The 11,985-nt window shown below is 39.1% G+C and overlaps 1 protein-coding gene across 5 annotated transcripts in view; it reads right to left on the reverse strand.

The window, feature by feature from the left end:
• Nucleotides 1–3,051: 3,051 nt before the first annotated feature.
• The window catches only part of tmco4 (transmembrane and coiled-coil domains 4), a 113,314-nt gene continuing 104,380 nt past the window's right edge, over nucleotides 3,052–11,985 (reverse strand). For 4 of the 5 annotated variants that reach the window (XM_043675787.1, XM_043675784.1, XM_043675786.1 and 1 more), the window contains one exon: nucleotides 3,052–3,691. In XM_043675787.1, coding sequence (XP_043531722.1) covers nucleotides 3,494–3,691 — 198 coding nt within the window. In that variant the 3' untranslated portion in view covers nucleotides 3,052–3,493. The remainder of the gene's footprint in view (nucleotides 3,692–11,985) is intronic. The other variant, XR_006309263.1, reaches the window with a different exon arrangement.

Raw genomic sequence — 11,985 nt, forward strand, 5'->3', positions numbered from 1 at the left:
CCCCTTCCCCATGGACTGAAGACACAGCCCCCTCCCCAATGGACTGGAGAGAGCCCCCCAGTGAATCTGTTCATATGTGGAAAGAAATTATATCACGATTTACCAACTCCTCAAATCTCCGTGATTTCAAAGGAAAAGTATCCTCATGCAAAAACCACCAGGATAGAAATGCAACAGAGCACCGGAGCCACAGCAAGTCAGAGAGAAAAGGCACGTTATTGTCTGGGATTTCGCTCTTCAGTAGATGGGATTGTTATTGGACCATGGGTCACAGTCTGATGGTGATTTGTGGTTTTGTTTCTCGTGGCAGTCTTAAACACATCTAACGCTTTCACTTTCTTAGTACTTGAAGTCCCAGTATTTCTGAGTTGGGTTCGTTTTGGATATATTAAATTTGATAGCTCAGCACAAACGGATCCAAATAAAACCAATGTCAAATGGACACACTGCCAGTTATCCGCTTCAGTCTGATGTTTCATTAACAGCCAGCAATTCACCATTCAACCCATGGCTCGGGCAAGTCCAGAATCCCGAAGAAACTGAGAAAGGGTCAGAAAACGCCCTTTTCTCTGACTTTCTTGGTATACTTCCAACACTGTCCACAGTCATTTCTGATACTGAATATAGTGAGAGAAGGTAACGCCGACCGAATCTACAATCGTGGCCAGTATAGTAAATTCACATTTCTTCCTTCGCTGTTCCATTGTGTTTTCACAGCTTACAATTAATTTTGCAATTTCAGTATAACGAATCTCATTTTGTATTTTTTAAACCCAGCTACTTTAAAATCTGTCAAATTATCAGACAAGAGACTGTCACGTGAATGTGTTAAACATTTGTCATCTTATAACTCTGTGGTTGCAAAAGGACTCCCTGATACGCACATCATCGGCTCATTACAATTGGCCTGTCAGTGACAGCATCCTCAGCACCTTGAGCATCTTATTTACTGCTTTCTGAAGCCACATCTGAACGGATTCCGTGTATATCCTATCGGAGGTGAGGTGGTTAATTCACTGTTATATTTGAAAACGTTTTATGTTTGAAAGGAATAGTGCTCCTTAGGATTTGTCAATTTAATTTTTTTTTGCATCAAGCTTCTGCATATGAGAGTCGGACTGAACCAAAGACCATTTTTCAGGTTTCAGAAATAGGTGGGGAAAAGTCAACTTACACATCAGAAAACATTCATAATTATCCATCTATATAGTTCAAATTGGTGTAGACATTTCACATTTAAGCAGCACAACAGGTCATACTTGAATTTGTCTCATTCATGCATTACAAATTTCACAAATACTTCTGCAAGCACTGTTTGGGAATCATGGCAAGAATTTGCTTCAGTTTCATCCTGACTGTTGAAGCACTGCAGTCCTTGTATCTCTGTGGGAAGCATGGCTGAGTTGTGACTTCCCACAGGTACCACACTCCTGTGAAACAAACTGCTTCTAATAAATGTGCAAAGAGCCCTTCAAAGGTCAAACCAACTTTGCAAATAGTTTGAAACTCTCCCCTCTAGCTCAGAATGAATACAAGCAATTGACAGAATCTCTGAGCATTGCTGATCGCTTTCCCTTTGAAATCAAAAGCCAAAGCACTTATTTGCCACCTTTTGTAAACAGTGTACATCACAATCTGTCTTCTGCCTTTCTGAAATGATATTCAGTCGTCTTTGGTCTCACCCATATTTTTGGACCTCATTTTTATTTGCAATCTGATAATCTCTTCCTTGGATATCAAACCCTACTCACCTGACCCCATTCAATTGTTATTGGATTTCTGTGTATTTTAACTGTTAATTCACACAAATATTTTCTGATTTCCTAATGTATTTGTGATATCAAATGATCTATTGTACCAACATCACCTTTCCTCTTAAAAAAAACTGAAAGAACAGCAGATGCTGTAAATCAGAAACAAACAGAAATTGCTGGGAATGCTCAGCAGGTCTGACAGCATCGGTGAAGGGAAATCAGAGTTAATGTTTCAGATACAATGACCCTTGCTCAGACATCACCTTTCCTCTTCTGGAAACACCAATTTAAGATGCATGTAGCCAGATGATAATGAGTTTCTTATCCGAGGGATCATAATATCACAGCAGACATTCAAGCAAGGGAGTATTTGAGTCAGGTTCAATCCTGTTAAGCCTAAACGTCTCCAAGCAGGCATACTGCCTTACAGAACACACTTCTACAATAATTGGTGCAAACACAATTTGGGACACGGTAGTAACATAGGGAAATATAGGTAATAGTAGCAGGTGTATGCCATTGCCCCCTTTGGCCTGTTTCACCATTCAATATGATCACGCCTGATCATGCAACTCAATACCCTGTTCCTGATTTCTCCCCATAGCATTTAATCCATTCAACCTGAAGAACTACATCTAACTCCTTCTTAAAAACATTCAATGTATTGGCATCAACCACTTTCTGTGGCAATGAATTCCATACACTTCTGAGTGAAGAAATTTCTCCTTGTGTCAATCCTAAATGGCTTATTTCATACACAACTAGTTCTGGGATGAATCCATGAATAACATGAAATCTTCCATGTAATTCTTTCCCTCAACTGCTGTGAAGTTCATAACCCTTATTAGAAATGTTTGCACTCTAGGGGAATTATAAGGCAAATGCATGTATTGGCTAAAAGATAATAGAATTATAAAATCTCAGAGTACCGAAGAGGCCCTTCAGCCGAGTCAGTTTGCACTGACAAAACAATTCTAAATCTGCAAAAGTCTCACATTTCAACACTTGGTCCATTGCCTTGAACGGTATGGCATTTCAACTGCTCATCCGAGTCCTTTTTAGTACCAAGTACAACAAATCATCAAAGCAACACAATTTCCACCAGACGTTACTAGTGACTGATGAGGAACCCTGCCTGATTTGTACCAGCTTCTTATTCTAGGGCATCAAGGCAAATCAGGATCCCAACTGAGACCAGCTTACTCAGCACAGATCTAGGGATCTAAGTGACTCTGTAACCCAGAGAGTACCAGCAAGACAGGGATCAGAGACAACATGATCACTTTTTTGTTGACAATTCACTTCTAATAGAATGATGTTACAGACGCTTTTTATTAAGTAATATTTCTGACCAATATTAAATTATATTAGTTAATTAGCTCTTCAGATTTTTACAGAACATAAGCAACAATCACTTATTGGTCTAATCTCTTTTGACAGCAAACGTGGTGTGCAGCAGTTTCCCATTCTCCATGATTTGAAGGCGTATCCATCCATTTTACTGAAATTTGAATACATATAATGAAAATTTCTTTTCAGACGCAGGATGGTTAGATTATTTGCAATCTGTCTTGAGGGACCTCAAAGGCTTTACATCCTAACCCAACAGCAGTATTTCATGACCAAATGTAGGTTGCACAACTAGTGATGCAGCCTCTGGATGGGGGAAATGCTGATTTCCTCTTGCTGTCTCTGAAAGATCATCTCCCATTAAGGAATTAGGACTGAGTATTGGCTGCTTAGGACTCAGACTTGCTGGCAGGATCTATTTTTAAGTCATCTTTAGTTCCTTCTTTTCCTTCTTCTGTACAATTCTCTCCAGTGTTAAAAACGGGACCAATATTCCATTTGTCCTCTGAGTGACAATCCTTAGTTTTTACACCCACAACCTTTAATATTGTGTCCATTTGCTTCATGTAATCTAAATGTCCATTTACCTGCAAAACAAAAAGAATACTTTATAAAGGTGAAAGAGTTTTGCTTATTGACACCGCTGATTACAGAAAATATACTCACTTCACACACTGAGAACCTGAACCACTTAATAAAGTTGAAAGATGCAGAGCCCCACCTATATGCAGGGGTGCTGCTAAGGTTTAAAATCAGGCATGCACAGCTTAGAATACCCTATTTGTTAGTCCAGTTGACCTACAGGGGAGTCTGGAGATGAGTGGGAAGAATTCCAATACCACAGTCACATGTCCGTGTTTTCAGGTTCCTTCAACAAGCTAGGCCAGTCATTCATCTACAGTGCCTGGAGAACTGCATTCAGGTATCATATTATGAGGTCCACTCACAGAGTTGACTTCATCTTGAACAGTCATTTTGTGGCCTTGTTTATTGCTTAACCTAACCTGACCCTATTTTCTGCTCTTGCTCCAGGAAGGTGGTAGCAACATAGGAACAGGATTAGGCCATTCAGGCCCTTTAGCTGGTTCTGTCATTCAACGAGATTATGGCTGATCTCTGGCCTAACTCTGTATACCTGCCTTTGAGCTGTAGTCCTTAATACTTTTAAGGAACAAAAATTTATCATTGCAAATTTAAAATTAACAATAGATTTAGCATCAACTGCCATTTTTGGAAGAGAGTTCCAAATCTCAACCTGCCTTTGTAGTTGAAGTGCTTTCTAATGTCTCTCTTGTATGGTTTGGCCCTAATTTTTAGACTATGTCCCCAAGTTCTTTTATCTCCAACCAGTGGAAATAGTTTATCTATCCTGACTTTTCCTATTAATATCTTGATGACTTAGACCAGATCACCCTTAAACTGTCTAAATTCTAGAGAAAACAGGCCTAATTTGTACAATCTCTCCTCAAAACTTGACCCCTGAAGTGCAGATAACACTCTTGCAAACCAAGATCAATATATCCTGCCTAAGGACTGATGGCCAGATAATACTCTCAGTCTACTAAGTGAAGTCCAACCAGCGTTTTGTATAGTTGCAGCATAATTTCTGTGCCCTTACACTCCAGTCCTCTATATATTTACATAAAGACCAGCATTCCATTAGCCTTTCACTGGTCACTGAACTCAAAATGTTAACTCTGTTTCTCTCTGCCGGACCTGCTGAGTTTCTCCAGCACCATCTGCATTTTTTGTTGATGACTAATCCTGGGATGTGCTCCTTGCCTCTGTAGCTAATGTACAGATGTGAGTCCAGCTAATCACTGCCAGCCGATTCTCAACTAAAAGGACATCAGTCCACCACACCAGGGAGAGAATGTGTTTTCTGAATCATCCACCCATGCAGCAGTCTAATTGTTCCTCACTGTGTTTCCAAATTTTCCCTTTTAGTAGCCATTGACCAAAATGACTCTGGTGCTGACTGTGCAGTAAAAGCACAGATTTATTATAGTCATGATGGGTTAAGATTGACTTACGTCTGGTTGATTATCCCATGCCACAATATTTCAGGTTAAAGTCTGCTGTATTTCCTTCAAAACATAAATAAGTTCTTTTACATTGCTGCTGTGGGTGTATGTAAGGCCAACTGATCATTATAAAGCAGCAATAATGTAAAAAAAACAGTATGTTTTACAGGAAAACAAACAGCTGGGTGTTGAGTAAGGTGACCAGGAAAGATGTGGTCAAAATGGAGGTGACTTTAAAGGCAGAGAGAAATAGAGGGGTTTAAAGGACACATGTATGTTAGAAACTGATTCTATTTATCATGCAACATTTTGCCCAAGTTCAGAGTGCATTATTAATTTAAACTGTTTGCAATAGGCAATTCAACAAAATACTTGTGGTAGTGTTGAGTCACCAGTTCTGCTGAATGACATTAAATAGCGGCGTCTTTCAAGCCATAATTAAATGCAACACAGAAAGTTTTGAAAAAAAAGGATGAGCTTAACTGGAGCATGGTACTGCCTGCTGTCTGACTCCATGCAGAGATCAGGAAACATTTTCCTCAGCAATGCTGGAGCAGGCACACAAATCCCTATGGAAATTCTGAAGGAAGAGCCAATGAGACACAAATTTCAATCAGCTGCCTGCCAACTTTTCTAGTGTCTCAAAACTCTGGGAATTTCTAAACTTTATACTGTTAGTAAAGATGTGCTGAAAAAAAACATAATGCTGAAGGGTACCTTGTGTGGTAGGTAAAAACAAAGTTGTAAATGCAACTTATTGAAACAACACCTGAGCATTGTTTCTTGTACTTTATACTGCCAATGTCAAACTGTGTCAAATATTACAATCCAGGAGAAGCTATGTACAAGTGTATCTTATTATAACTTTATGAATAAAGGTGCCCAAAGAATGTTATTTAATAACATAAATATGATGTTCAAAATACATTTTGTTGCATAAATCTTTGCCTTGTTGTGATCGTTTATATGAATGTGATTTCAAGTTACTATAAATCTCCAATAAACATTTTCTAGTATTTTGGTGATTGTGTTGAATTATTTTGTTGGAGGAGAAAGTGAGGACTGCAGATGCTGGAGATCAGAGCTGAAAATGTGTTGCTGGAAAAGCGCAGCAGGTCAGGCAGCATCCAAGGAACAGGAGAATCGACGTTTCGGGCTTATGCCCGAAACATCGATTCTCCTGTTCCTTGGATGCTGCCTGACCTGCTTATTTTGTTGGAGCACTGACTTGGGCTATGATGAGAGGAAATGCTGTACTAATCACGATCAGATAGTAGAGGCATCTGGTTGGTCCTTATGCATTAATAGCAAAAGGTTATTACGGAGGTGCAGCACGTAATTAGGAAAATAGATATAAAGTTATAATTTATTGCTGGGGAACTGAATAAAAAGTAAGGAAGTTTTGCTTCAGTTATACAGGGCACTGGTGGAGCTGCGTCTGGAGTAATGTGCTCATTATCATCACCTTATTGAAAAAAGGGTATAAATATATTGAAGGCAGTTCAGAGTTTACAAGACTATTATCTGCAATGGGAGGGTTGTTTATGAGGAAGGGTTGGACACGTGAGGCTTGTATACTCTGGAGTTTAGCAGAGTAACAGGAAATTTGATTGAAGCATAAAGTTCAGAGTGATCTTGACAAGGTCAATGGGGAGAATTTAGAATTGGGGGTCCCTGTGTAAAAGTTAGGATCTGCCCAATTAAGTCAGTGATTGCATATTTTTTTTATCTCAGCGAATCGTGAGCCTTTGGAACTCTTTTCCTGGAAAGCTGGTGGTAGCAAACTTCTTGGGATGTTTTTTAAGGTGGAGTTAAACAGACTTTTGTTAAGCAAGGGTTTCAGAAATTATTGGGATGGGCATGAATGGGTATGCAAGATTACAGTGAGTTTAGCCATGGTCTTTATGAATGGCATAACAGGCTTCAGGGGATGATTAGCTACTCTTGCTCCTGATTTATACGTTTTGTACATGTATTTACAATCAGAAGTTGAAATACTCTCTGTTTGGAATGTAGGTTATAAAGCTGCATACACTCTTAAGGTAATATGTAAAATTAACAGTGTTTCTGTTTTGTTGGAATTTCTGCCTGCTAAGGGTAGGGGTCTAAGATTGAATGGTCCAAATGAGAGAGAATGATAAATGAATATTCCGAACTTTGGTTTAGTTGTCCTTAGAAATCAGGAAATATTTATGCACAACTTTCTAAGGATATAAATATAAATGAGCAGATCGTCTATATTACATAGGACAAATGAAATGGTTCAGGTCCTGTCCCTGAAGAAGCAACTTCTCCTTAGGTTGTAGAAAGAGACTGTACTATGGAGCACAGACTAAAATAACATAGTTTTACCAGGGGCTGTGGTGGGAGATTAACTGAGTACTTGGGCTGTGAAAGGAGAAGGTTTGATGGGCCTAATGGTCTTTTCTCAGGAAGATATCTATTCGATAATTTGTTTTATGGAAAAGCACTATAGATTGCCACTGGGACTGAAAGAAAATGATGACAGTTTCAGTGAGGCATGCAGACAAGCTGTTCCATGTACAGACTGAATCCTATTTCCCCAGGCTGCCACATTCATTTCATTAACTAATTATTTCACTTGCCAAACAAACTGGATGGAAAGTGCCTAAATCTTCCTTGTGTCCAAAAATATTTATTAGATTACACTTAGCTTCAATAATTAATGTAACTATTCATTAATATCTCACATCAAGCCAAATTAAAGAATCATATCTTATATGATTCAAGTAATGATGAGAAGCCACTACTGTGGTTTGATGCTACTCACTGTTGAAGTGACCAGCGGCAAAGGGTGAATGTTTTGCTCACTCAACCACTTTCTGAAAACCAAAAAACATTAAGTCTTTGATTTCTATTTTCAATCTTTATGCTTCTCTCTCATTTTTTTCCTGGAGCTATCAATTGTTGCTGTGGTGCAGTGCCACAAAAGCCTGCCAAACTCTTTCAAATGGCAATTTCTCACGTGTGACCGAGATATTCTTTCCAGCTTCATGACTCAGCTTGATCTATTACTAACCAATTGTCCATGACAGAATAATTGACAAGAAGCTATTAGCACTAATCTTAGCATATTTGGTTGTTAAAATTTAAAACCATTATTGTTTTATGAATTCTGGTTAATTTAAAGTGGAGTCAAAACTGTGAGCAGCTAAGTAATCTTCTAGCACGGATTTCACAATGTTACTGAGGCATGACCTTTCACATAGTGTCCAGCACTGTTTTACTTGTGGATTTTGGTCCTTCTTCTGATCTCTTGTACTGTGTGGGCAGCCTTTTACGTGGAGTCTATAATGTGAGCTAATGTTCCTAGAAAAATTCCTTCCAACCTTTAAATCTTACGTGCTCTTCCAATTCTTTGCATTCTCATTGAACTCAAATGCAGAATCAGTTCACCATCTCCTTAACTATTTCTCCCCAAAGAATTAAAAATTGAGAAAATCCTAACTTGCTTCAATCCTTCTTTCTCCTGCACTTGACAGACTTCTAAAACCAAAGCTTGGTGCCATTACGCTCTGATTTACCTCACCTTATTTGAAGTTCTCTGGTGCTCTGTACTGCAGGTCTTGGTTTTATCTTGATAGGTTATAATTTGGGCACAGATTCTTACCATTGCCAATGGCCAGTTTGACAACGTCACTCTGGTTTCTCAATTAAATTTGTTCTCCACAACACTAGGTTGAGAAGGAAAAAATCAACTCAAATTCATCTTCTTCAACAGTGTATAGCAAGCTATACAAGTTCATGCATATGGACAATGGATGAAGAAAGGATTGTCTTTTATTGTTGAGCAACCTTCTGATTTTCACTGCCTAGGTTCCTTCATAAAATGGTCATTTGGACAAGCTACCTGAGGGTGACTGGCACTTCTGTAACTACACCTAATCAAGGATTAGTGCCTGTGAAATCAGTACCTCACTGAATGCAGGATTTTCAGAAGAGGAAAGAGAAATAAAAAAAAACAAGAAAAATGTCCTGAATAATTTGTCTTCTGAAGCAAGCCACAGAGCATGATTACTCCTGTCAAGGCTACAATACGAAGTGGATTCTATTTCTTCATTGCAAGTGAGGGGTCAACCATGAGAAGGAATCTGATTAAGTACAGTCTAGCCTGAACCAAGGCTCAGTCTGTGATGACCTCTGACCCAGAAACAGTACAATATGGAAAATGTGGCTACAGAAAAGACACTACAACAGGAGAAGAGCAAAGAAGGCACATTTACAAAGGACTGTGCGCACAATGTAGGACAGGTGAGAAAAGGATTAGATCGTAGATTGTGATCGCTAAATTCCAGTTTTGCCAGAGCTGACCAGTTGGTTAATGAAGTTTATTCAACATGTTAGGTAAAGGAATCTCTGGCAAATCTGAGCTAACAAGACTGTTGCAAATCTTGCCATGGAGGTTCAGTAAGTGTGTACCACTTGGGTGCTGACTAGCTTCAGATAAAGAGTGGAGCAATTGTTGCAGTTGACTCGAAGGCCAAATTGATTGAATAAGAAAAACAAGAGATATGATATGCCAGAGGCCACGTTGTAAAGATGATGAAATTGTACATGGTGGCACATTTGTGCAAGAAGTAAAACAAATATTGTATCTGCTATTGTAAGTGTACTTTATTGTTTGTACTGACCATAATTTTCCTCAGGCTTAATTTACATTAATTCTGGCTGGTATCAAAGTAAATGTTCAAAAAGTGAAATCTTTTGGTATTTTCTTCATTTAAAGGTTAATTAGTTTTATGATTCCCACATGAAGATTGTCATAAGTCCTGAAGCTAGAAACCAAATGAAGTTATAGAGTTCAATCCTTTCAATCCATTCATCATGGCAGCACATTGAAAGCCATTGTTATGTCAAACTTGCAGGAAGTGTTTGATATTGCCTACAACAAGGTCTTGTTGGATATTATGATAGATAAGGTTAGTGGCTCAAGGGATGGTGTGGTAATAGGGAGTGCTGAGAAACGGTAAATTGTAGCTAGAGGAGATCCAATAGTTAGACAAATCGATAACATTATTTGGAGCCTCCAAAGTGCAAGCATGAAGGATATAACCATGTGAGTGAAATCATAGAATTGCTCTAGAATGGAAGATTCAGCCATTGAGTCCACATCGACCATCTGAACAGCACCCCACCCAGACTCACTGCCCACTAACATATCCCTGTAACTCTGAATTTTCTTATGGCCAAGCCACCTAACCTGATGGAAAGGCAGGGTAAGCACACTGGCACTGAATTTCATACATAGAAGAGCAGGTTGGTGCTGTATATTGGGTGTTCCTTAATAGCTGAATTTTCCTTGTTTTTACTGTGTAGCATTGGATTTAATTTAACAGATTTAATATCTTCAAAATTCTTGAATGGGTAAAAGAAAGGGAAGGATAATGTCAGGATGCACACTGAACTGGAGACAACAGTCTATATTGTTTTTGAAAATAAGGAAGTTTAGTTCTTCGAGAGAATGCAAACTAACCTTCAAATGGAGATGGGACAATGATTACTTAACATCATGAGTCCCAAGGCCAATGGCCAAAGAGTTCAGATAATTGACTGATACAGAGAACATAACCCATCCTTAGAAGTATGATATAACAATAAGTGCTCAGAATCAAAGTGGAGTTCTTTCTGGAAAGCTCTCATCAACAGACCCAGTAGGCAGCAATTTTATTGGGCAGTCCCCAGACAGCAGTCTTCATTGAGTGGTCCCCATCTGGCAGGTGGGAGAAAGGCCAGAAGAAAAGAACGAAGATGAAGGGAAAAGATCCCTAACACATCAGCTACGCAGCAGGATGCTGCCTCATAACTTCAAATAATACCAGCACACTCTGCGCTGACAGCCTGTTTCTCCCCTGGTGTCAATAAATCATCCCCGGTTGTCATGGTTGTATAACTTGCTTTATTTAATTAACTAATGTATCTGACATTAACTTCTACTCCTTAACAAACTCAACAAGCTATCAGAAAATAACATCTGCCAATTGACTGTCTACATTAGTTAACTATGTTTGCGAAACCTTGAAATAAAATAATGGGAATCTTGAAAACAGAATTTGAGGAATTAAGATTTTCTAGGTTGAAAGTCAGAATGTCCAGGCCAGTGACCTCAGAGTTACCTCCAGTGCCACATAATGAGCAGTCAGAGAGAAACAAATTAGCTATTTCATATTGTAGTTTGATAAATAGTGTAGAAAGGGAGACTTGAAATTTATAAGGAATTGCATGAATTTCAGACAGGGCACAATCTTACAGAAGGGTGGAGATCACCTAAACCAGCAGCAATTAACTAGTAAAGGTTAAATTGTATATGGAGCTGGGAGCGGGGGGCAATTGAAAACAGGAGAGATTCAAACTTTACAACGTATGGTTGACTGTCAAGATAGACAATCAATCAACTGCAGGCAGAATGCCACAGAAATGTGGGCTTTAGGATGGGGAGGTTAAGGAGAACAGCAGCTAAAGACTGAAGATAATAGGAGGAAGACATTTATGAGCAATAAGTAAATGTGTTCAGAATATATAAGAATGTGAAAGCCATTATAAATAAGGCGAGGGAACAGTGAACATAGAAAACATAGAACATAGAAAAATACAACGCAGTACAGGCCCTTCGGCCCTCGATGTTGCGCCGATCCAAGCCCACCTAATCTACACTAGCCCACTATCCTCCATATGCCTATCCAATGCCCGCTTAAATGCCCATAATGAGGGAGAGTCCACCACTGCTACTGGCAGGGCATTCCATGAACTCACAACTCGCTGAGTAAAGAACCTACCCCTAACATCTGCCCTATACCTACCCCCCCTTAATTTAAAGCTATGCCCCCTCATAATAGCTG

This window comes from Chiloscyllium plagiosum, chromosome 34 (assembly GCF_004010195.1).
Source record: "Chiloscyllium plagiosum isolate BGI_BamShark_2017 chromosome 34, ASM401019v2, whole genome shotgun sequence".
NCBI lineage: Eukaryota > Metazoa > Chordata > Chondrichthyes > Orectolobiformes > Hemiscylliidae > Chiloscyllium > Chiloscyllium plagiosum.